Source organism: Carassius gibelio, chromosome A11 (genome assembly GCF_023724105.1).
Source record: "Carassius gibelio isolate Cgi1373 ecotype wild population from Czech Republic chromosome A11, carGib1.2-hapl.c, whole genome shotgun sequence".
Classification (NCBI taxonomy): domain Eukaryota; kingdom Metazoa; phylum Chordata; class Actinopteri; order Cypriniformes; family Cyprinidae; genus Carassius; species Carassius gibelio.
Window position 1 is genome coordinate 3,027,887 of NC_068381.1, and position 26,363 is coordinate 3,054,249.

A 26,363-nucleotide genomic window follows, 5' to 3' on the forward strand; every position below is an offset into this window, starting at 1 on the left:
AAGTATTACAGTTTCAGCAGCACATCTCTGATAATAAATCATCATATTATTCTGATTTCTAAAGAACATGTGACACTGAAGACTGAAGTAATGCTGCTGAAAATCACAGAAATAAAATAGATTTTAATGTATATTAAAATAAAAATAATGTTGTTTTACTTCATAATAATATTTCAAATTTTTTCTGTATTTTTGATCAAATAAATGCAGTTTTGATGAGTAAACTCCTGTAAGAAGAAAAAAAAAAAACATTCTGATCCCAAACTCTGACCGGTGTGTGTGTGTTTGTGTGTGTGTTAAGCACTTACACTCTAATCCCCACAATAATAAAGATGTTAAATACTCATCTGAGGAGGAAACAATGTTGCATCATAATGAAAGGATGTGTGACGTACACTTTTCTGTAAACTGAGCCAAACATTTTTTAACTGATTTAGGGTAGAGTAAGAATATTAAATTTATTGCGCAAGTTAGTTCATACTTAGATATAATTTTATATGCAATATTACCTTTTCTTTTCATCATCATCAGAGTTCATGATAATTTATGTTCAACTTTATTTCTCATTTGATGAATCCATCCACAATTCATAAAACACAACACATGCAACTGAGGTACAAGAAGCATTGACATCTAAAAGTCATTGAAATCATTTAAAAATCACATCGACAGGTAAAAAAAAAAGCCTCAGGTCAAATATTCATTTATCACAAATTAACTGTTTCACAAACACTTCATGCTCCGAAGTGGCGATCTGAATCAACCGAGTCCCGAACAGGCTCCGAAGTGCCGATCTGAATCAACCGAGTCGCGAACAGGCTCCGAAGTGCCGATCTGAATCAACCGAGTCGCGAACATGCTCCGAAGTGCCGATTTGAATCAACGGAGTCGCGAACAGGCTCCGAAGTGCCGATCTGAATCAACCGAGTCGCGAACAGGCTCCGAAGTGCCGATTTGAATCAACGGAGTCGCGAACAGGCTCCGAAGTGCCGATCTGAATCAACCGAGTCGCGAACATGCTCCGAAGTGCCGATCTGAATCAACCGAGTCGCGAACATGCTCCGAAGTGCCGATCTGAATCAACCGAGTCGCGAACATGCTCCGAAGTGCCGATCTGAATCAACCGAGTCGCGAACATGCTCCGAAGTGCCGATTTGAATCAACGGAGTCGCGAACAGGCTCCGAAGTGCCGATCTGAATCAACCGAGTCGCGAACATGCTCCGAAGTGCCGATTTGAATCAACGGAGTCGCGAACAGGCTCCGAAGTGCCGATCTGAATCAACCGAGTCGCGAACATGCTCCGAAGTGCCGATCTGAATCAACCGAGTCGCGAACATGCTCCGAAGTGCCGATCTGAATCAACCGAGTCGCGAACATGCTCCGAAGTGCCGATCTGAATCAACGGAGTCGCGAACAGGCTCCGAAGTGCCGATCTGAATCAACCGAGTCGCGAACAGACTCCGAAGTGCCGATCTGAAAACTTTGACCAACGAATGTAAAAAATAAATGCATTTTTACATAGTAAAAATAATTTAGAATTATCTTCCTCTATATTATATCAACAGCCTAACAAGCCTAACGCCCCTCACACGCGCGTTTACAGCGCTAAATCAATCATCTGTGCTAATTATTATACATTTACTTCATTGTCAGCTTCGGGTACTTCATTTATTATTGTTCAATGAACTGTTTGAAACAGAAAAGGTTGTATTTCAGTGTCTCTGCAGGGGATTATAGATCAACAGCGCCACCTGCTGTCGACCCGCGGCTATTGGTAGTGATGCTACAGTCAAAAATCAGTAATAATTCAAACCTTTTAAAATAAAATATATAAAATAATGGTTTCTATGTTAATATCCTTTAAATATAATTTAATTCTGTGAATAAATAAATCATTCTGATCACAAACTCTGTGTGTGTGTTTGTGTGTGTTTGTGTGTGTGTAACACTTACACACTAACGCCCCACAATAATAAACATGTTAAATACTCATCTGAGGAAGAATATAATTTATATAGGAGGATGTAATTTTATATACAATATTACCTTTTCTTTTCATCATCATCTTTAAGAGTTCATGATCATTTCTGTTCAACTTTATTTCTCAGTTGATAAATCTGAATCAACAGAGTCGCGAACATGCTCCGAATTCTCGATCTGAATCAAAACAATCAACAATACATCCTAAAAGAGTTCTATTTTTTTAGAAAAAAATAATAAATTTTACTGAACACAAACTTTTGAACTCTAGTGTTTATTGTTAGAAAAGTCTTCTATTTTAAATAAATGATCTTCTTTTTAACTTTTCATTCATCAAAGAATCCTGAAAGAAGTATTAGTTTCAGCAGCACATCTCTGATAATAAATCATCATATTATTCTGATTTCTAAAGAACATGTGACACTGAAGACTGAAGTAATGCTGCTGAAAATCACAGAAATAAAATAGATTTTAATGTATATTAAAATAAAAATAATGTTGTTTTACTTCATAATAATATTTCAAATTTTTTCTGTATTTTTGATCAAATAAATGCAGTTTTGATGAGTAAACTCCTGTAAGAAGAAAAAAAAAAACCATTCTGATCCCAAACTCTGACCGGTGTGTGTGTGTGTGTGTGTGTGTGTTAAGCACTTACACTCTAATCCCCACAATAATAAAGATGTTAAATACTCATCTGAGGAGGAAACAATGTTGCATCATAATGAAAGGATGTGTGACGTACACTTTTCTGTAAACTGAGCCAAACATTTTTTAACTGATTTAGGGTAGAGTAAGAATATTTAATTTATTGCGCAAGTTAGTTCATACTTAGATATAATTTTATATGCAATATTACCTTTTATTTTCATCATCATCAGAGTTCATGATAATTTATGTTCAACTTTATTTCTCATTTGATGAATCCATCCACAATTCATAAAACACAACACATGCAACTGAGGTACAAGAAGTATTGACATCTAAAAGTCATTGAAATCATTTAAAAATCACATCGACAGGTAAAAAAAAAAGCCTCAGGTCAAATATTCATTTATCACTAATTAACTGTTTCACAAACACGTCATGCTCCGAAGTGCCAATCTGAATCAACGGAGTCGCGAACAGGTTCCGAAGTGCCGATCTGAATCAACCGAGTCGCGAACAAGCTCCGAAGTGCCGATTTGAATCAACCGAGTCGCGAACAGGCTCCGAAGTGCCGATCTGAATCAACCGAGTCGCGAACAAGCTCCGAAGTGCCGATCTGAATCAACGGAGTCGGGAACAGGCTCCGAAGTGCCGATCTGAATCAACCGAGTCGCGAACAGGCTCCGAAGTGCCGATCTGAATCAACCGAGTCGCGAACAGGCTCCGAAGTGCCGATCTGAATCAACCGAGTCGCGAACAGGCTCCGAAGTGCCGATCTGAATCAACCGAGTCGCGAACAGGCTCCGAAGTGCCGATCTGAATCAACCGAGTCGCGAACAAGCTCCGAAGTGCCGATCTGAATCAAGGGAGTCGCGAACAGGCTCCGAAGTGCCGATCTGAATCAACCGAGTCGCGAACAGACTCCGAAGTGCCGATCTGAAAACTTTGACCAACGAATGTAAAAAATAAATGCATTTTAACATAGTAAAAATAATTTAGAATTATCTTCCTCTATATTATATTAACAGCCTAACTTTTAACGAGCAATGCACCATAAGATTACCTTTACACTATAAAAAATAATATATTTCAGCCTATATTAATAACCTCTATGTAAAAAAACAGAATACCATTCTTACCAAATTCATTCAACTCGTTATTAAATCATAATTAGTTTTCAAACACTGACAGGAACTTTCAGAGCTTTCAAAGTTACTGCGTTTATAAAACAACTCTATGAAAGAGTCAGATCACGTATCTAAAAAATAAATCGCTATAGTAAAAGAGAAATAATAAGAGGATTGAAGCTTCCTACCGTTCTGCTGTGTTTGGTCCTCACGTGCGTCTGACGCTCCGCGGCGCGTCTCCGCCCCATCACACGCGCGTTTACAGCGCTAAATCAATCATCTGTGCTAATTATTATAAATTTACTTCATTGTCAGCTTCGGGTACTTCATTTATTATTGTTCAATGAACTGTTTGAAACAGAAAAGGTTGTATTTCAGTGTCTCTGCAGGGGATTATAGATCAACAGCGCCACCTGCTGTCGACCCGCGGCTATTGGTAGTGATGCTACAGTCAAAAATCAGTAATAATTCAAACCTTTTAAAATAAAATATATAAAATAATGGTTTCTATTTTTATATTCTTTAAAATATCATTTAATTCTGTGAATAAATAAATCATTCTGATCACAAACTCTGTGTGTGTGTGTGTGTGTGTGTGTGTGTGTGTGTGTGTAGCACTTACACACTAATGCCCCACAATAATAAACATGTTAAATACTCATCTGAGGAAGAATATAATTTATATAGGAGGATGTAATTTTATATGCAATATTACCTTTTCTTGTCATCATCATCTTTAAGAGTTCATGATCATTTCTGTTCAACTTTATTTCTCAGTTGATAAATCTGAATCAACAGAGTCGCGAACATGCTCCGAATTCCCGATCTGAATCAAAACAATCAACAATACATCCTAAAAGAGTTCTATTTTTTTAGAAAAAAATAATACATTTTACTGACCACAAACTTTTGAACTCTAGTGTTTATTGTTAGAAAAGTCTTCTATTTTAAATAAATGATCTTCTTTTTAACTTTTCATTCATCAAAGAATCCTGAAAGAAGTATTAGTTTCAGCAGCACATCTCTGATAATAAATCATCATATTATTCTGATTTCTGAAGAACATGTGACACTGAAGACTGAAGTAATGCTGCTGAAAATCACAGAAATAAAATAGATTTTAATGTATATTAAAATAAAAATAATGTTGTTTTACTTCTTAATAATATTTCAAATTTTTTCTGTATTTTTGATCAAATAAATGCAGTTTTGATGAGTAAACTCCTGTAAGAAGAAAAAAAAAAACATTCTGATCCCAAACTCTGACGGTGTGTGTGTGTTTGTGTGTGTGTGAAGCACTTACACTCTAATCCCCACAATAATAAAGATGTTAAATACTCATCTGAGGAGGAAACAATGTTGCATCATAATGAAAGGATGTGTGACATACACTTTTCTGTAAACTGAGCCAAACATTTTTTCACTGATTTAGGGTAGAGTAAGAATATTTAATTTATTGCGCAAGTTAGTTCAGATATAATTTTATATGCAATATTACCTTTTCTTTTCATCATCATCAGAGTTCATGATAATTTATGTTCAATTTTATTTCTCATTTGATGAATCCATCCACAATTCATAAAACACAACACATGCAACTGAGGTACAAGAAGTATTGACATCTAAAAGTCATTGAAATCATTTAAAAATCACATCGACAGGTAAAAAAAAAAGCCTCAGGTCAAATATTCATTTATCACTAATTAACTGTTTCACAAACACGTCATGCTCCGAAGTGCCGATCTGAATCAACCGAGTCCCGAACAGGCTCCGAAGTGCCGATCTGAATCAACCGAGTCGCGAACAGGCTCCGAAGTGCCGATCTGAATCAACCGAGTCGCGAACAGGCTCCGAAGTGCCGATCTGAATCAACCGAGTCGCGAACATGCACCGAAGTGCCGATCTGAATCAACCGAGTCGCGAACAGGCTCCGAAGTGCCGATCTGAATCAACCGAGTCGCGAACATGCACCGAAGTGCCGATCTGAATCAACCGAGTCGCGAACAGGCTCCGAAGTGCCGATCTGAATCAAGGGAGTCGCGAACAGGCTCCGAAGTGCCGATCTGAATCAACCGAGTCGCGAACATGCTCCGAAGTGCCGATCTGAAAACTTTGACCAACGAATGTAAAAAATAAATGCATTTTAACATAGTAAAAATAATTTAGAATTATCTTCCTCTATATTATATTAACAGCCTAACTTTTAACGAGCAATGCACCATAAGATTACCTTTACACTATAAAAAATAATATATTTCAGCCTATATTAATAACCTCTATGTAAAAAAACAGAATACCGTTCTTACCAAATTCATTCAACTCGTTATTAAATCATAATTAGTTTTCAAACACTGACAGGAACTTTCAGAGCTTTCAAAGTTACTGCGTTTATAAAACAACTCTATGAAAGAGTCAGATCACGTATCTAAAAATAAATCGCTATAGTAAAAGAGAAATAATAAGAGGATTGAAGCTTCCTACCGTTCTGCTGTGTTTGGTCCTCACGTGCGTCTGACGCTCCGCGGCGCGTCTCCGCCCCTCACACGCGCGTTTACAGCGCTAAATCAATCATCTGTGCTAATTATTATACATTTACTTCATTGTCAGCTTCGGGTACTTCATTTATTATTGTTCAATGAACTGTTTGAAACAGAAAAGGTTGTATTTCAGTGTCTCTGCAGGGGATTATAGATCAACAGCGCCACCTGCTGTCGACCCGCGGCTATTGGTAGTGATGCTACAGTCAAAAATCAGTAATAATTCAAACCTTTTAAAATAAAATATATAAAATAATGGTTTCTATTTTTATATTCTTTAAAATATCATTTAATTCTGTGAATAAATAAATCATTCTGATCACAAACTCTGTGTGTGTGTGTGTGTGTGTGTGTGTAGCACTTACACACTAATGCCCCACAATAATAAACATGTTAAATACTCATCTGAGGAAGAATATAATTTATATAGGAGGATGTAATTTTATATGCAATATTACCTTTTCTTGTCATCATCATCTTTAAGAGTTCATGATCATTTCTGTTCAACTTTATTTCTCAGTTGATAAATCTGAATCAACAGAGTCGCGAACATGCTCCGAATTCCCGATCTGAATCAAAACAATCAACAATACATCCTAAAAGAGTTCTATTTTTTTAGAAAAAAATAATACATTTCACTGACCACAAACTTTTGAACTCTAGTGTTTATTGTTAGAAAAGTCTTCTATTTTAAATAAATGATCTTCTTTTTAACTTTTCATTCATCAAAGAATTCTGAAAGAAGTATTAGTTTCAGCAGCACATCTCTGATAATAAATCATCATATTATTCTGATTTCTAAAGAACATGTGACACTGAAGACTGAAGTAATGCTGCTGAAAATCACAGAAATAAAAGATTTTAATGTATATTAAAATAAAAATAATGTTGTTTTACTTCATAATAATATTTCAATTTTTTTCTGTATTTTTGATCAAATAAATGCAGTTTTGATGAGTAAACTCCTGTAAGAAGAAAAAAAAAAACCATTCTGATCCCAAACTCTGACCGGTGTGTGTGTGTGTGTGTGTGTGTTAAGCACTTACACTCTAATCCCCACAATAATAAAGATGTTAAATACTCATCTGAGGAGGAAACAATGTTGCATCATAATGAAAGGATGTGTGACGTACACTTTTCTGTAAACTGAGCCAAACATTTTTTAACTGATTTAGGGTAGAGTAAGAATATTTAATTTATTGCGCAAGTTAGTTCAGATATAATTTTATATGCAATATTACCTTTTCTTTTCATCATCATCAGAGTTCATGATAATTTATGTTCAATTTTATTTCTCATTTGATTAATCCATCCACAATTCATAAAACACAACACATGCAACTGAGGTACAAGAAGTATTGACATCTAAAAGTCATTGAAATCATTTAAAAATCACATCGACAGGTAAAAAAAAAAGCCTCAGGTCAAATATTCATTTATCACAAATTAACTGTTTCACAAACACTTCATGCTCCGAAGTGCCAATCTGAATCAACCGAGTCCCGAACAGGCTCCGAAGTGCCGATCTGAATCAACCGAGTCGCGAACATGCTCCGAAGTGCCGATCTGAATCAACCGAGTCGCGAACATGCTCCGAAGTGCCGATCTGAATCAACCGAGTCGCGAACAGGCTCCTAAGTGCCAATCTGAATCAACCGAGTCGCGAACAGGCTCCGAAGTGCCGATCTGAATCAGCCGAGTCGCGAACAGGCTCCTAAGTGCCGATCTGAATCAACCGAGTCGCGAACATGCTCCGAAGTGCCGATCTGAATCAACCGAGTCGCGAACAGGCTCCGAAGTGCCGATCTGAATCAACAGAGTTGCGAACAGGCTCCGAAGTGCCAATCTGAATCAACCGAGTCGCGAACATGCTCCGAAGTGCCGATCTGAATCAAGGGAGTCGCGAACAGGCTCCGAAGTGCCGATCTGAATCAACAGAGTTGCGAACAGGCTCCGAAGTGCCAATCTGAATCAACCGAGTCGCGAACATGCTCCGAAGTGCCGATCTGAAAACTTTGACCAACGAATGTAAAAAATAAATGCATTTTAACATAGTAAAAATAATTTAGAATTATCTTCCTCTATATTATATTAACAGCCTAACTTTTAACGAGCAATGCACCATAAGATTACCTTTACACTATAAAAAATAATATATTTCAGCCTATATTAATAACCTCTATGTAAAAAAACAGAATACCATTCTTACCAAATTCATTCAACTCGTTATTAAATCATAATTAGTTTTCAAACACTGACAGGAACTTTCAGAGCTTTCAAAGTTACTGCGTTTATAAAACAACTCTATGAAAGAGTCAGATCACGTATCTAAAAATAAATCGCTATAGTAAAAGAGAAATAATAAGAGGAGTGAAGTTTCCTACCGTTCTGCTGTGTTTGGTCCTCACGTGCGTCTGACGCTCCGCGGCGCGTCTCCGCCCCATCACACGCGCGTTTACAGCGCTAAATCAATCATCTGTGCTAATTATTATACATTTACTTCATTGTCAGCTTCGGGTACTTCATTTATTATTGTTCAATTAACGGCTTGAAACAGAAAAGGTTGTATTTCAGTGTCTCTGCAGGGGATTATAGATCAACAGCGCCACCTGCTGTCGACCCGCGGCTATTGGTAGTGATGCTACAGTCAAAAATCAGTAATAATTCAAACCTTTTAAAATAAAATATATAAAATAATGGTTTCTATTTTTATATTCTTTAAAATATCATTTAATTCTGTGAATAAATAAATCATTCTGATCACAAACTCTGTGTGTGTGTGTGTGTGTGTGTGTTTGTGTGTGTGTAACACTTACACACTAACGCCCCACAATAATAAACATGTTAAATACTCATCTGAGGAAGAATATAATTTATATAGGAGGATGTAATTTTATATGCAATATTACCTTTTCTTGTCATCATCATCTTTAAGAGTTCATGATCATTTCTGTTCAACTTTATTTCTCAGTTGATAAATCTGAATCAACAGAGTCGCGAACATGCTCCGAATTCTCGATCTGAATCAAAACAATCAACAATACATCCTAAAAGAGTTCTATTTTTTTAGAAAAAAATAATACATTTTACTGACCACAAACTTTTGAACTCTAGTGTTTATTGTTAGAAAAGTCTTCTATTTTAAATAAATGATCTTCTTTTTAACTTTTCATTCATCAAAGAATCCTGAAAGAAGTATTAGTTTCAGCAGCACATCTCTGATAATAAATCATCATATTATTCTGATTTCTAAAGAACATGTGACACTGAAGACTGAAGTAATGCTGCTGAAAATCACAGAAATAAAATAGATTTTAATGTATATTAAAATAAAAATAATGTTGTTTTACGTCATAATAATATTTCACATTTTTTCTGTATTTTTGATCAAATAAATGCAGTTTTGATGAGTAAACTCCTGTAAGAAGAAAAAAAAAAAAACATTCTGATCCCAAACTCTGACGGTGTGTGTGTGTTTGTGTGTGTGTGAAGCACTTACACTCTAATCCCCACAATAATAAAGATGTTAAATACTCATCTGAGGAGGAAACAATGTTGCATCATAATGAAAGGATGTGTGACGTACACTTTTCTGTAAACTGAGCCAAACATTTTTTCACTGATTTAGGGTAGAGTAAGAATATTTAATTTATTGCGCAAGTTAGTTCATACTTAGATATAATTTTATATGCAATATTACCTTTTCTTTTCATCATCATCAGAGTTCATGATAATTTATGTTCAACTTTATTTCTCATTTGATGAATCCATCCACAATTCATAAAACACAACACATGCAACTGAGGTACAAGAAGTATTGACATCTAAAAGTCATTGAAATCATTTAAAAATCAAATCGACAGGTTAAAAAAAAAGCCTCAGGTCAAATATTCATTTATCACAAATTAACTGTTTCACAAACACTTCATGCTCCGAAGTGGCGATCTGAATCAACGGAGTCGCGAACAGGCTCCGAAGTGCCGATCTGAAACAACCGAGTCCCGAACAGGCTCCGAAGTGCCGATCTGAATCAACCGAGTCGCGAACATGCTCCAAAGTCCCGATCTGAATCAACCGAGTCGCGAACAGGCTCCGAAGTGCCGATCTGAATCAACCGAGTCGCGAACAGGCTCCGAAGTGGCGATCTGAATCAACGGAGTCGCGAACAGGCTCCGAAGTGCCGATCTGAATCAACCGAGTCGCGAACATGCTCCGAAGAGCCGATCTGAATCAACCGAGTCGCGAACATGCTCCGAAGAGCCGATCTGAATCAACCGAGTCGCGAACAGGCTCCGAAGTGCCGATCTGAAAACTTCGACCAAAGAATGTAAAAAATAACTCTATTTCTCTAAAAACTCTAATAACTCTACAACTATATGAAAGACTCAGATCACATATCTAAAAATAAATCGTTAAGCTTCCTACCGTTCTGCTGTGTTTGGTCCTCACGTGCGTCTGACGCCATGCGGCTCGTCTCAGCCCCTCACACGCGCGTTTACAGCGCTAAATCAATCATCTGTGCTAATTATTATACATTTACTTCATTGTCAGCTTCGGGTACTTCATGTATTATTGTTCAATGAAGTGTTCGAAACAAAAAAAGTTTCAGTAATAATTCAAAATTATCAAAATAAAATATATAAAATAATGGTTTCTATTTTAATATCCTTTAAAATATAATTTATTTCTGTGAAGTGCAGCTGTATTTTCAGCATCATTCCTCCAGTCTTCAGTGTCACATGATCTTTAGAAATCATGAAAATATAATGATTTATTATTAGAACTATTAGTTGTGCTACCAAACATTATTTTGGAATCTGCGATATTTTTTCAGGATTCTTCGATGTATAATTTTTTTTAAAGAACAGCGTTTATTCAAATTATAGATCTCTTCTAACAATATTAATCTTTGATTTCACTTCTTATCAATTTAACACATCCTAAAAAAAAATTCTAAAATCTAATAAAGAATGCAATTTCTTATAAAAAAAGAAAGGATAAAAATTTACTGACCCCAAACTATTGAACTGTAGTGAATATTGTTAGAAAATATTTATATTTTAAATAAATGCTCTTCTTTTTAACTTTTTATTCATCAAAGAATCCTGAAAAAAGTATCACATATTCCAAAATAATATTTATCAGCAAAACTGTTGATAATTCTAATAATAAATCATCATATTATTCTGATTTCTGAAGATCATGTGACACTGATGATTGGAGGAATGATGCTGAAAATACAGTTGCACATCACATGAATAAATTACACTTTCATGTATATTAAAATAGAAAAATGTTAATAAAATTTCACAATATTACATGTTTTCCAGTATTTTTGATCAAATAAATGCTGTCTTGATGAGTAAAATAAATTCCTGTAAAAAAACATAAAAAATCATTCTGATCCCAAACTCTGACCGGTAGTGTGTTTATTTGTGTGTGTGTGTGTGTGTGTGTGTGTACATATACAGTATATATATATATATATATATATATATATATATATATATATATATATATATATATATATATAAGCCCACTAACACACTAGGCAAGGCGAGGTTTATTTATATAGCACATTTCATACACGATGGTAATTCAAAGTGCTTTACATAAAAGAAAGTAAAATAATCATAAAGAAAATTAAAATGATTAAAAAATTTACTTAATTAAAATGAATTTAAAAACAGTTACAAAATTATTTAACATAAAAAAAAACAGTGAAAATATAGTGCAATCAGTTCGGACATTGCACAGTGCTCATTCAATAAATGCACAGTTAAACAGATGAGTTTTAAGTCTTGATTTAAATGTGACTAGTGTTTTAGCACATCTGATCTCTTCTGGAAGCTGATTCCAACTGCGAGCGGCATAGACACTAAAAGCAGATTCCCCTTGTTTTGTGTGAACCCTTGGTATTTCTAACTGACTCGATCCTAATGATCTGAGTGCTCTGTTAGGTTTATATTCAGTGAGCATATCTGCAACTGCAGTTTTTAAGGAGTTTGAAAATGTCCCAGAATTCAAGTGAGGTGTTCACAACTTCTAAGAGATCTGCATATAGTGGCTGAATCTGTCTGACCTCTGCATTACTTGAGGATGTGCTAATCGCCTTCCTGATATTGATGATCTTCTCAGAAAAGAAGGATGCAAACTCATTGCAGTTGCTGTCTGAGAGCATTTCACTGGGAACCTGACTTCAGTCTATGTCTCGTAACTTTGAACGCTCCTCTGGTTTCAGTTGTGTTTTTGTTTATTTTGGTGAAGTATAAATAAAGTCTTCACATCTGCCTGCACTTGAGCCTTCGCCTCTTGCGATCCGTGACACTATTAATAACAATGGATGAAAAGTTTAGAGCCCTACTGATGATTAAGTCTAGAGTGTGTCCACCTTTGTGTGTGGGTCCATGTACATGCTGAATCGACAGGTAAAAAAAAAGCCTCAAGTCCAAATATTCATTTATCACCAATTAACTGTTTGACAAACACTTCCTGCTTCGATGTCCAGATCGGAATTTAAAAAAATCTCAAACATGTTCCGAAGTGCCGATCTGAATCAACCGAGTCGCAAACAGCCTCCGAAGTCCCGATCTGAATCAACCGAGTCGCGAACATGCTCCGAAGTGCCGATCTGAATCAACCGAGTCGCGAACATGCTCCGAAGTGCCGATCTGAATCAACCGAGTCGCGAACATGCTCCGAAGTGCCGATCTGAATCAACCGAGTCGCGAACATGCTCCGAAGTGCCGATCTGAATCAACCGAGTCGCGAACATGCTCCGAAGTCCCGATCTGAATCAACCGAGTCGCGAACATGCTCCGAAGTGCCGATCTGAATCAACCGAGTCGCGAACATGCTCCGAAGTGCCGATCTGAATCAACCGAGTCGCGAACAGGCTCCGAAGTGCCGATCTGAATCAACCGAGTCGCGAACATGCTCCGAAGTCCCGATCTGAATCAACCGAGTCGCGAACAGCCCCCGAAGTGCCGATCTGAATCAACCGAGTCGCGATGGTTGAACATAAAGGCTAGTAATTAAGCAACAAATCTTTTTTATGGATGGTAACTGTCAAATTATTACTGAAATATTATTAGTAATTAGTTAGTTACTGCAAAATAAATATTAAAATAACTTAATTAGTTACTTCTCAACTCTGACTACTGAGAAATAACTGATAAAAATGTAAGAAAATTTTGAGTGCTCAAGAGACATTTTTCATATCCATCTTATTTGACATTCAATATCTCAGGACATAATAAGGTAAGTTAAGATGTATATGTTTAAAATTTTGTGGTGATATTATAAAGTTTCTAAAAGTTATAGTATTTTGTAATGAAACAGGACTTTTTGTTTAGCTCTTGACTCGCCTAAGTATACTATTTAAATACTGTTGCTTTATGAGTGCCATACACAAAAATACCAACCCATAACTCCACGAATATAGGACAAGGAGAGTCAAAAGTTATAATCTGATTCAACTGTGACGATCTTAAGGGGCTGTAGTATTTTATTTTGTCCAGCAGGTGTCTCGGAGTAACACTTTTTGTAAGACTACGTTCTGTCAAATGTTTAATAGAGCTCTCCAACTGATTCATGGGTTTAGGTATTATTTACATATGAAAGATCGAAATGGATTGTTTTGATTTTGGACTCATTTCAATCTTGAGAATCTGCTGTAAATAACGATATGCCACTTTTCACAATCAGAGCATGTTTCATTAAGTTGTAAAGGTAAAACCATGAGAATATTGCAGCATGTTCGCATTTGGAGTTAAATATATATATATATATATATATATATATATATATATATATATATATATATATAAAATTCGATGAAGAATATCTTCAAATCTAAATGACAGATTATTGTATAATTGGGCTCATTTTAATCGAGAGAAGTTTCAATTTTCCATGAGCCATGCATGTTTCATGAAGTTATGAATGGAAACGTAACCTATATTTTTTTCTCAGTTGAATGGTTTCATTTGTGTGATAATATCGTAATTAATATATTTAGATCAAGTGAACAAATTACGATGAATACGAGCTCCTTTTAATCTGGAGAATTTTCTGGGGGAAAAAAATGACGTATGATTTTGCATGATCTATGAATGTTTCATGAAGTTATTAATAAAAGCGCAAAGTGTTTTATGGTTATAAACAATAAATAAACCTTAAAACTAAAGTATACATGTACAAATAGACCTGTAAACTAAATGAAGACCACACGTAAACACACACACACAACTATACATTTAAAAACTATATTTAAAACAAATATAATACCTTGTCAATAAACCACAGATATTTACTGTTGTGAACCCAAAAGCAAGACTGTATCTGAGCCTCATCTAGTACAAAATCTACATGTATTTTACCAGCCCTCAGTTTGTTAAAGACATGAACCTGCCATGACAACAACACATTTCTGCTCCATCATACAGTATAACAACTAAAGTTTAAAACATTCAAGAAACACAGACCGACAGTTTATGGAACTGAAAAAAAAATCATTTTATTGTGATTTCAACAAGAACAGTTTATGATCTGGGTCTCTCCTTTTTGCCTTTGTAGAGAGCCAGAAGAGAAACGTTGGCCACTTTCACCACCTTGAAACGAACACCGGGAATATCACCCACGGCGTGTCCCTTACGACCGAATCCTGCCACCAGAACCTCATCGTTTTCCTGTAACGGAGAGCGAAACGACTCTGTAGATCGAGATCCTATTAAACTCATAAAGACGTGTAAAATCTCACACACTATTCACCTCAATGAAGTTCAAGCAGCCGTCGTTGGGGACGAAAGCGGTGATCTTCTTGCCGTTCTTGATCAGTTGGACCCTGACGCACTTCCTGATGGCAGAGTTGGGCTGCTTGGCTTCAACACCACTGTCAACATGACAATCAAAGTCAGTCATGCATTCCTTAGTTATTCCATATATTCATCAAACACAGCCTCTTACACTTTCTCAAGCACGATGCCTTTGGCGTGAGAAGCTCCACCGAAGGGGTTGGCCTTCAGAGCAGTGCCCAAATGGGCCTTCTTGTACTGTTTATCATGCCATTTCTGCTCGCGGCGGTGGTTCCGCAGTTTTCTAGCAGTACGCAGTCCACGACACTTGCCTGAAGGATGAAAAAGAGAAAGCTTTTTTTTTTTCAGAAATTTTGCAAATACCCAGCATCAGAAACACCCAGCATCCTACACATCTGGACCTGTTTGAAACCTCAAATAGTTTGCAATTAAAAGAAAATACGTCAAAGTTGAGAGTATAAATAGAAACATTTATATGCGCTCTAAATTAGGTAAGTTTCGGTATTCGTTTAGATGATTTATCACGATAATGAACATTTGCGATAGTTACCACAGGGACTTCAAAATGCCTTGAATAATTTATTAAATTATTCAGGTTTTTTTTAAATGCATTTAAAGAATTTTTTTGCATCTACGGTTTAAAATGTTCAACACCGCTGTATATAGAATGAGTGACAGACTCGTCTAGACTACAACATGCACAATGTTCAGTCACACTTTACATTAAGGCTCCATAATTTAATATTAGTTTATTTGTTAACAAATTGCCAATAATAATAAAACATTAAGTTAACATTTAATAACACTTAAAATAAAAACTATTTTAACGGACCCAAGCTAATATGAATTAACAGCTGCAAGGATAATAACTTTTGTAAAAAAAAAAATTAGCTATAGCTAAGGTTAACTAATGAGACCTTACTGTAAACGTACCTATTGGTATTTATAATTATTTTGCACTTCAACCAGAAACATTTGCTTGCTTTATACATTTTTGTGTATTCCTGTAGTGTATACAAATGTCAATTTCTATTTATAATAAAGTTACCAAACCAGTACGTTTTTATCAATATCGACATAATATCGTATATCACGATTATACCGCAACAAAAATATGATAGTTTAATGAACACTCTAAAATGGAATAGAATTTACTTTGAATTTGAAACTTTGTACAACGAAAAAGTTCATATTAAAGATACAGAAGATGCTGTTAATCACTTGAGCATCTCCCGACAGCCAACATCAAAATAAAAACCATAATCACAAGTCTCGCTGGTTTTGATTAACAGTTACAAATCTTAAAAAAATCTATAATAAAAATTATTCTATAGAAGGTTTGACTAGATACAAACTAGCATTAGCCCAACATGCTTCAACTATTTTTAAAGCAGCAAAATTATAATATACAACATGCACATATGATTAGCGATATAAAGTCTCCATAACAAACGCAAAGTAGTTTAATATTTTGAGTAGGAGTCTAAATAAAGATTGTGCCAGTGTTTAATGTTCGAGCAGCTCAGGGCCGCTCCACGACGCCTCCCGTTACAGAACATGAAAAAGCCACAAAACCGCTTCACAGCAAGCTCCACTTTCTCTAACCGTATGCTTTAAACTTTAAACAACATGTAGACTAAGATACTTGTGTGATAACACCAAGTATTTGAGTGTTTTGAGGGGTTTTATCGCCGCCTCACACGTACCCATGATCGCGTGCTCCGAGTCCGGACGGGAAAGAGCGATCACGTGACGCTTTGTGCAAATGACTGCTGGAAGGACCCCGCGGATAGCCAAAGCGAGCGCCTGTGCATAAATCAGTAATCCTCATTTGATTTCTGCCATTTTTTCAGCCGTTTTACAGCAGAGGCTCTCAACTCTGGTCCTGGAGGATCCAGCTTTTTAATGTCTTTATTTGTATGACAGAACTACCACTTTGATTTAATTAATCTAATTTACCATCATCCAAGTCAAAATATTGTATTAAAAATCTCTACTTAATTGTGATTAAAAAATGCATGTTCATTTATGATTACAATATTCATGCTGCAATTCATGCTCACCATAATATTTTGTGAATTAATGCAATAACCTTAACCTTAAATGTAAGTGTCACATTGTTTTGTTCATACTTTGTCTAGTGCTTCAGTTTTTTTCTGTTCACTTCATAAGTGGAAATTGATTTTGTGTATAATTTAAATGAGAAATACATGCCTTTAAAATGAACAAATAAATAAATATATTTTCCGTTTTGGTTTTATACTGAAATGTATTATTTGTAACAACTATCCTGCATATCTGTGAATGGGGAAAACATAAAAAAAGTTAAATACTGAAATATAGTTTATCTTCAGCTAGGCCTGTAGACAATTTTATCATGTATTTTTTTTCATTGTGCAAATTAACCCTTTGGTGTTGTTTTATTTGGGGGGGTCACTCTTGTAGTTTTCAGTAAAATCAATGTAAAAAATTTTTGTTGAATAATATATATTTTTTTATTTTGTATTTTAATATAATTTCATGGTACTAATGATATACAATAATTATGATATATTTTACCCACTGAAAATAATACAAATGTACTTTTCAATTATGTCAGTATTTCATGTTAAAATAGAGACAACGTCTATTCATTTCCAATTAAAAAATTTTTAACGAACATTTAGCTTTTTCGAATCAAGTCCATGATTATTTATTGATTGATTGATTAATTTATTTATATACATAAATAAATATTTATTTATTAATAAAGAAAAATATTTATATACATACACATAGCGATTTCGAAAAAAATGGACCGAATGCCACCAGAGGATTCATGTGAACTACAGAAAGCAGTGCAATGAACTTCACAAATAATACGTAAAATAATGTAGGAAACGTTTAAAACTTCAGCCACAGTTCTCAATCAATATCGTTGTCTTATGTTCGTTAATCATGCGGCTAATAAGTTTAGTTTTATTAAGCAGGCGTTCATTGCTCAGCTGGTTTTGTGTACGTCAGTAGCAGACGCTCTGATAAGGGGCGTGGTCACGTCGTTTGATTGACCCGCCCGCTGGACGCTGATTGGCGTCCGCGCCTGTCAATCATCACTGAGGTTGCGCCCCCTTATCAAGGCAGATTATGAAGCAGCAGGGTTCAGCATCATCTCTGACAGACTCATCTGGATGGATACATGGCATCAACGTGGCGCCCAATGTCTCTTGCATTATTTTATTTTGTCTTCCTGCAGATATCCTCGTCTTATGAGCAGCTGTCTGCCTTTGTGGAAGGAAGGTGAGTGCGTTATTTTGAAATAAGCGAGAGACGTGATCTTATAGGCGTCTCATTTATTCAAATGGTGAAACTGGGAGAAACAAAGAGTAGGCTATATGTTCTGGCTGTGCATCTATGCATTTATTAAACGCTGATGAACTGATGTGGCAGAGACAAACTAATGCTCGCCTCCTTTGTCCATCCTTCATTTCTGCATTGAGACACAACTGAAGGACTCTCGCAGAGAAACAAGAGAAAATCCATCGGCATCAGTTTACAAATCCATACTTGCTACTAAAATTGGAGTCAGAGATGTGTGATGGATAAGATGAGAGCAGATCGGGATGCAGGAATGATCAGCATCTCTGAAGGAATGTCAGGAGCATCTGCTTCATGCTGAGATGATAATATGAATGAAATATATTTATTAAATTATGATTCATGTATCATTTATTGTTGAGCTGGGCGTCACATAAGACTATAATTTGTAGGTTCAAGCTTGCATGAATCATTTATTTATTATTAATAATTGATCTTGTGATGCACCAATGAATGAATAATTTTGTGTGAATGAGTTTATTGATTTTGTCTTGTTTATAGATAGACAGGTAGCATTTATAAGTATTTTATTAATGCACAGGGGAAATGTTTGAAGACAGCTACAGATCATCTGAATTTACAATAGACAATATTCAAGACCCATAAAGTTACATTTAAATATGCTCAACATACACATTATACTCAAAATAAGCACAGTAAAACTAGTCGAGGGTGCAAAAAAAAAGAAAAAAAAAATGTTTATAATATATTATAATTACTTTCTGAGCATGCAATTTTAAATTCAAGTGTTTCAAAAAGATGGCAGATTGGCATTTTATCTTTATCCACCAGGTGGTGCCCCAGGTACTAATATTTTATTTTATTTTTATTTTATTTTATTTTTCCAGAAAACCTTAATATTTAATTTGACACATAAGCTAGTGAATAAACACAATTTGCAATTTCTGCAATTTATTGTATTATTATATTTATTTTCATTTATAAATTAAACATTTAATTTGGCACACTAATGTATTGTAAAAATGCATTAAGAAATATATATATATATATATATATATATATATATATATATATACACACACACGTATATATACATATATATATACGCATATATACATATATATATATATATATATATACGCATATATACATATATATATATATATATATACGTATATATATATATATATATATATATATATATATATATATATATATATATATATATATATATAACTTTTCTAAAAGAAAAGAAAATGGAAACAAATGCATTTCAAATATATATATATATATATATATATATATATATATATATATATATATATATATATATATATATATATATATATATATATATATATTTATATATATATTTATATATTTATATATATATATATTTCAAATGCATTTGTTTCCATTTTCTTTTCTTTTAGAAAAGTTCTCAACACACTTATGCATTGACAAAAACTTAAAGATTAAGTAAATATATAAACAGGTAAATGAATCAGCAAATGTGTTCCCCAAAAATAAAAATAATGGTGTAAATTGCTCGAATTCACAATTATTTACAAAGAAACAGCAAATAACATGACATTTGGAGGAGAAGAAAAACTGAAATAGTATTTCCTTGTAAAACATACTCCAATAATATATATTTTTAACTTCTTTACAGAGAATGCAACTCTTGGTATTGTTTTCCAAGCAGTAGGCGTTTTATGATGGCCACATCTAGTTTCTTTGCCGTCTAGTTCATAAACAAAGATCTAATTGGCAGCATATTGTTTCGTAGGAGCTGAAAGTGTGTAGCGTTTCTCTGCTTGCACAGATGGAGTATTACTACATGCAGGCCAGTCCAGGCTTTAGCTGTGTATTAACAGATTTGATTTGGTGAAGCATCTAGATCTTTAGAGTCACACTAATCTGAAATACGCTGCATGCGTTTCCAAGCGGTCAGCAGATTTCATTGATTATATAAATGTGCCGACTGCGGCCCTTCAACGGCCCACATGTTCAGGTACAGCGCCACTGCCGAAGCAGACAGAAGAAGGGATTTGTGTTTCTTTTAAGCTCTCCTTCTCTGTCTGGCTGTACTTTATTCGCTCAGGTTGTTGTTTTGGATGGTGCCATGCAGGTCAAGTTCGCTTGATGCAGTCTCTCTGTTTTGCTAAATATAGTTATGCAACAATAACAGAACACAAACCCTCCCACATCTCCCTTGTGGGCTTCTGTTCATCTGATGCAGCCATCTGAGAGAGTGAATTACTGATGCATTTATGTAAAAAAAAAAATCAGAAGAGATGTCACCGGTCTGCTGTTGTGTACAGGGCAGATCTGCACTCACAGGGTCACTCTATCTGCTTCGCTGAGGTGATAAATGATATTTAGATTGGCTTGAAGATGCACAGCAACAACAAATACATGCTTTTAGTATTGAAAAGCAGTGGTTGAAGTTGTATAAAAGAAATATTCCTTAAACGCATGTGTGATAATGTTATTTGTGGCACGCTGATGATAACTTTGACATGTTTGCTTCCAAAAATCTGTCATATTTTAGAATCACTGAGATACATTTTTATATATATGCAAGTTAAACCAAATTAAAATGAGAAATGTTGGCAACAGGGTGAAATAAAACTTTTTTTTATATTTTAATTTAGGCTATTTCAGCTAAAGTTTATTTTATTACAAGGAGTGAAAACTGTTTTTGGTTTTAGTTTCAATTTTAGATTAACTATCGCAGAAACAATTAAAATTGTGTTGCTATAAATGCATTTTACTTTAAAAGAAATTAAATACACAATATTTGCATTTTAATATTGCACATTTTTTATACTTAAACATTATATGATATATACAGACAAACAAAATGAATTACTAAAATTCCACATTTTTGGTTGTTGAAATAAGGTTAACATTAACTAATATAAATTAAAAACTGTTTATTTCAGATAATTGTCACAATTTTGTTCATTGCATTTAGCTGCAACATTTGTAATTTTAATTTAGTTTAACTTAATGTACCAAAATAACAAAAACTGAATTAAAATAAAACAAGAACTATACAGAAATATTAAAATTAAAATAAAACTGAAAAGGAAAATAAGTATAAAAATGAGTCAGAATATGAATAAAAACTAATAGTTTTCCATCTATACTAAAATAAAATGTAGTATATTGTGTATATATAAATGTAGTCACTATGAAACAGTTATTTTAATTTTATTAATTTACTTTTATAGTTTTTGTTAAATTTTGAAAGAACTAAAGATGATCAATTTTATGTTTTTTCATGTCTATTAGTTTAGCTTTATTTATTCGTTTAATATTAATATTTTATTTTGTTTCAGCTTTATTTCAGTTAATACAAATGTTTTAGTGTAACTTCACAATAACAACACTGGTATGAATAAAACATTTAAAAAAAACTAAGAAAAAAACGACTTTTCTGCATTTTCTGAAGACAGTGTGAGTGATTGATGCAGTTCCCGAGGTGTGAAAGCAGCACAAACACTGAAGCACTAGAACTAACACTGATGCTCGACTCTGAAAACACTGTTAATTCTTCACACACACCATAGATTATTTATGTGAACAGTTAATCAATCCAAAACAGAGCTGTGGCTCACGCTAAAGAAAACTTTCATTTATATGTGTAATATATTTATGTAGGAGTCTTCTGCTTCTCGCTAACCAAAGATGTCTTTACATCTTACTTTGATCCCTGATTGTCATTATGTGCCAGACTGACCCGTAATCAGGTCTGAGAACGAGGTTAAGCCTATTTCAGCAGCATTACTCAGAGATTAAACGGTTAAACTGTTCATCTTTCAGTAATCCCTCTTACTGTTGAAGAAATCACAAGAAACACATCACACACATCAGATCTCAGTCGTTTCTCCTAGACAGCAACAGGTTAAAAGAAGGGCAAACGGAGACGTCTCCTGCTTCTCAGATGTTTGGGATGCATGGGATTCTCACCTGTGTTTCTGAACAGATCTTAAAGGAACAGTTCATGCAAAAAATTGTATTCACCTTTAGGCCATCCAAGATGTGGATGAGTTTGTTTCTTCATTAGATTTGGAGAAATGTAGCATTGCATCAGTGTCTCACCAGTGGATGCTCTGCAGTGAATGGGTACCGTCAGAATGAGAGTCCAAACAGCTGATAAAAACATCACAATAATCCACAAGTAATCCACATCACTCCAGTCACTTGCTTCCTCCAGTGAAAAATGGTCTGTTCTGAATCAGGTGAGAAATCTGCATCGTTTACAAGCAAAAACATTTTTGATTATTGATTATGGACTCATATTTTAGCAGAAAGCAATGGTTTTAACCCAAAGCTTTTCACCTCTCCAGATGTTAACTGATGGACTGGAGTGCTGTGGATTATTTGTGGATTATTGTGACGTTTTTATCAGCTGTTTGGACTTTAATTCTGACGGCACCCATTCACTGCAGAGCATCAATTGGTGAGACACTGATGCTATGCAACATTTCTACAAATCTAGTATAGAAACAAACTCTTCTAATCTTGCATGGCCTGAGGGTGAGCACATTATTAGCAATTTTTAAATATTCCTTTAACATTATCTCAAGCCTTTTTTTTAAAGATATCTCAATATGATAATTTCTCATCTTATTCTCATCAAATAATCCAAGCTGTTCTCCATGTTGATTTTATATCTCTCGCTACATGTTAACAGACTCATTCGTGTGTATATTTATTTCTCCTGCGGCTTTCCTCTCCTGCGTCTGAAGCAAAGCTAATACTTAAAGGAAACCAAACTGAGAAATATCCTGCGGGAAACGAAGCGAAGTGACTTGAAAGCGAGTTCGTCTCATTTTGCGGATGGTGACGTTCCAGCAGTGACTCAAAGCATCAAAGCTTCCCGTATCTCATTCATATTCATAACGCGTGAAGATCTGATCTGCAGCTGAGACTGAAAGATTGTACCAAACTATACAAATGAAGGTATATTCATCTGATTAATAATGAACTCATTAAATTCTCCTACTTACAGCTCAGATGATGCACCATCCCAAGACATCAGAGTCCAACAAAGTAAGTTATTTTGATGATATCTTCAATGGTTCTTTGCAACCCTGTACATCCATATAAGTTATCATATTTGATACACATATTTCTATGGCCTCTAAATGATTAAAACTATCAAAACTATTAACCCTGTTTAAAATCTGATCCTCAGAGCGTTTGTTTAGTCATCTCTCAATCATTATTGTTTGGCATTGCATTATATGTTTTGATCATCAAACTAGACATTTGAATCTCATCTTACTAAGACATTTAGAGACATATAGAGAGTCAGTTGACACTTCTATCATTTTATTTAAGTATCTGCTGTACTGTTATGAAGATCTCACTGATTTACATTACAAGCCTCAGAATTTCATCACTTTTTTGCCATAGTAATATCAGTATCTGCACCAAAGTGCATTTTTTTGTTCTTTTTAAGCAATGCACACTACAGTTTGGGGACAGTACATTTGAAAGAAATTAATACTTTTCTTCAGAAAGCATGTTTAAATTAATAAAAAGGGAAGTGTTAAAGACTACTGTTAGAAAGGATTTCTATTTTTAATAATCTGCTCGGTATCACAGGTTCCAAATAAAGAAATAAATAATATAAATATTATATATATATATATATATATATATATATATATATATATATATATATATATATATATATATATATATATATATATATATATATATTAAGCAGCAGAAGTGTTTCCAGCACTGATAATAAATCATCATATTATAATGTTTTCTGAAGATCATGTGACACTGAAGACTGGAGTAATGATGCTGAAAATACAGCTGCGCATCACAGAAATAAATTACACTTTAGCAGATATTCACACAGAAATCTGATATTTTAAAATGCAATAATGTTTCACAATTTTACTGTGTTTTCCGTATTTTTGATTAAATAAAAGCAGCCTTGATGAGCAGGAGATAAACAAATCTTACTGATCCCAAACCTTTGAATGTCGTCACAGAATCATATATATACATGCACACACTCGCTTAATAAATGTGCTTATTTGCATATTTGTTTAAGTGAATCTAAATATTTGGAAGAGTGTTTCAGGGAGCAGATTTAGTCATTAAAGAGTCTCTGGTCACCTGATGTGGGTGTTGTTGTGCAGATGGGGTGGACGCTGATGGCTCGGTGTTTGCGGCTGAAGCTCTGCAGGTGAGACGAGACGAGACGAGACAAGCCACTGTGACCTTGTGCTGCTGCTGGGGTGCAGATTTCCCTCCAAAGCAGATGAAATTAATCCTTGACAGACTGCATGGTCTTTGGAAAAACAGATTACAGACATGCTACATTTTTAATCAGAAATTTCACTCTGATATAGGAGACGTTACGGTGCCCCAAAAAGTCTCTAATTCTCTTTCCAGATATTATTCTGGGAACTGTTTTTATTTTTTATTTTTTTATTTAAGTTTATTTCACAGCATAAGGGAAAACGGGGCTACTTGTCACATACAGGTACTAGAGTATTTTTATAAATGCCCACTTGAGGGAGCTGTCAGACTTTTATTTCGGCATATTGTTTTGAATGGTAATTTACTGTATTTCGGCCAGAACATCTGTTAGTTTAATATATTACAGTTTACATTCTTGCAGTTCAGTCAACTGTTTTGTGGATTATCATAGGTTTAGATTTAACTTAAAAGCTTATGCTCAATAATAAAGGTTTATGTTGTGACATCTTACCCCTATAGGTGTGACAACTAGCCTTGCATACATTATTGCTGAAAGAAATGTATACTTTTACTTAGCAAGGATGCATTACATTTATTAAACGTGACAGAAAATATTAATAATGTTACGAAAGATTTATTTTTGAACTTCATATTCATCAAAGTATGCTGAAAAATTACATTTATCTCAGTTTCCACAAAAACATGAAGCAGCACAACTGTTTTTTAAACATTATAATATTAATGTTTCTTGAGCAGCATATAAGAATGATTTCTGAAGATCATGTGACACTGGAAACTGTAATGATGCTGAAAATACAGCTTCCCTTCACAGGAATAAATTACAGTTTACAACATATTCACAATTCATAAATTATAAAAAATATGTCACAATTTTATAGTTTTTTTCTGTATTTTAAATCAGAAAATTCAGCCTTGTTGAGCAGAAGAAACAAAAACATTTAAAATGTCTTACAAACCCCACACCTGGATGTGTGTTGTCACAATAATTTGTGCATGTGATTCAATTCTATACATAGTTAGACCTTAATACCGACCTCAAATGTTTGAACAATAGTGTCCATTGCTTATTTGACTGTGATTTGCTCCTGTTTCAGCCGTACGGATGGCAGCTTCACGCTCCTCCACGCAGGAAGTTGCTTCAGTCTCCAGGAATGTTGCTTTATTCTCCTCTGAGTGTTTCATACAACGGCAAGACCTGCATCCTCTTCAGGGCCCGCAAACTGGCCATCAGGTACAGGAATCACAGTTTGGTGGACCTCACAGAGAGAACCTTCAGCCCAGATGCACCGGTGGACACCAAAGGCTCCTTCTGCAGCAAAGACAAAGCCATGTGAGTTCAGCTGCAAACATAAATGTGTTTTTTTTTTTTTTTTTGGAGTGAAATATTATTTGGACATGCCCTGATGTCTTTTCCAAACATGAATGATCAAAGCCTGGCCTAGCTAAAAACTACCTCAGCCAGGTTTAGGATGTTTTATTGAGAAAGAAAATGTGACCGCTAATGAGTTTGGTTGTGTTTTTGGCTTGATAGATATTTAATAATATTGTGACATATTTTGTTATTCTCCAGACTCAATCTACGTTTTGGCGACGTGGAAGATCTAAGAGGCCTCTCTATCAGGTTATTGATTAATTATATATATTTTTTAAATTATATATATATATATATATATATATA

The 26,363-nt window shown here is 34.5% G+C and overlaps 2 protein-coding genes across 2 annotated transcripts in view; one reads left to right on the forward strand and one right to left on the reverse strand.

Moving 5' to 3' along the window:
* Positions 1-14,785: 14,785 nt before the first annotated feature.
* On the reverse strand, positions 14,786-16,960 carry LOC128022019 (40S ribosomal protein S23). The gene is made up of 4 exons (XM_052609217.1): positions 16,816-16,960; positions 15,261-15,420; positions 15,066-15,186; positions 14,786-14,983 (listed from the first exon to the last, which is right to left on the reverse strand). Exons 1-4 carry the CDS (start codon positions 16,817-16,819, stop codon positions 14,837-14,839), a joined length of 432 nt encoding a protein of 143 aa, XP_052465177.1. The 5' UTR covers positions 16,820-16,960; the 3' UTR covers positions 14,786-14,836.
* Positions 16,961-18,227: 1,267 nt separating this feature from the next.
* The window catches only part of LOC128022020 (V-type proton ATPase subunit S1-like protein), a 14,917-nt gene continuing 6,781 nt past the window's right edge, over positions 18,228-26,363 (forward strand). The window contains exons 1-5 of the mRNA XM_052609218.1: positions 18,228-18,385; positions 23,448-23,488; positions 24,601-24,647; positions 25,780-26,015; positions 26,256-26,306. Coding sequence (XP_052465178.1) covers positions 18,285-18,385; positions 23,448-23,488; positions 24,601-24,647; positions 25,780-26,015; positions 26,256-26,306 — 476 coding nt within the window. The 5' untranslated portion in view covers positions 18,228-18,284. The remainder of the gene's footprint in view (positions 18,386-23,447; positions 23,489-24,600; positions 24,648-25,779; positions 26,016-26,255; positions 26,307-26,363) is intronic.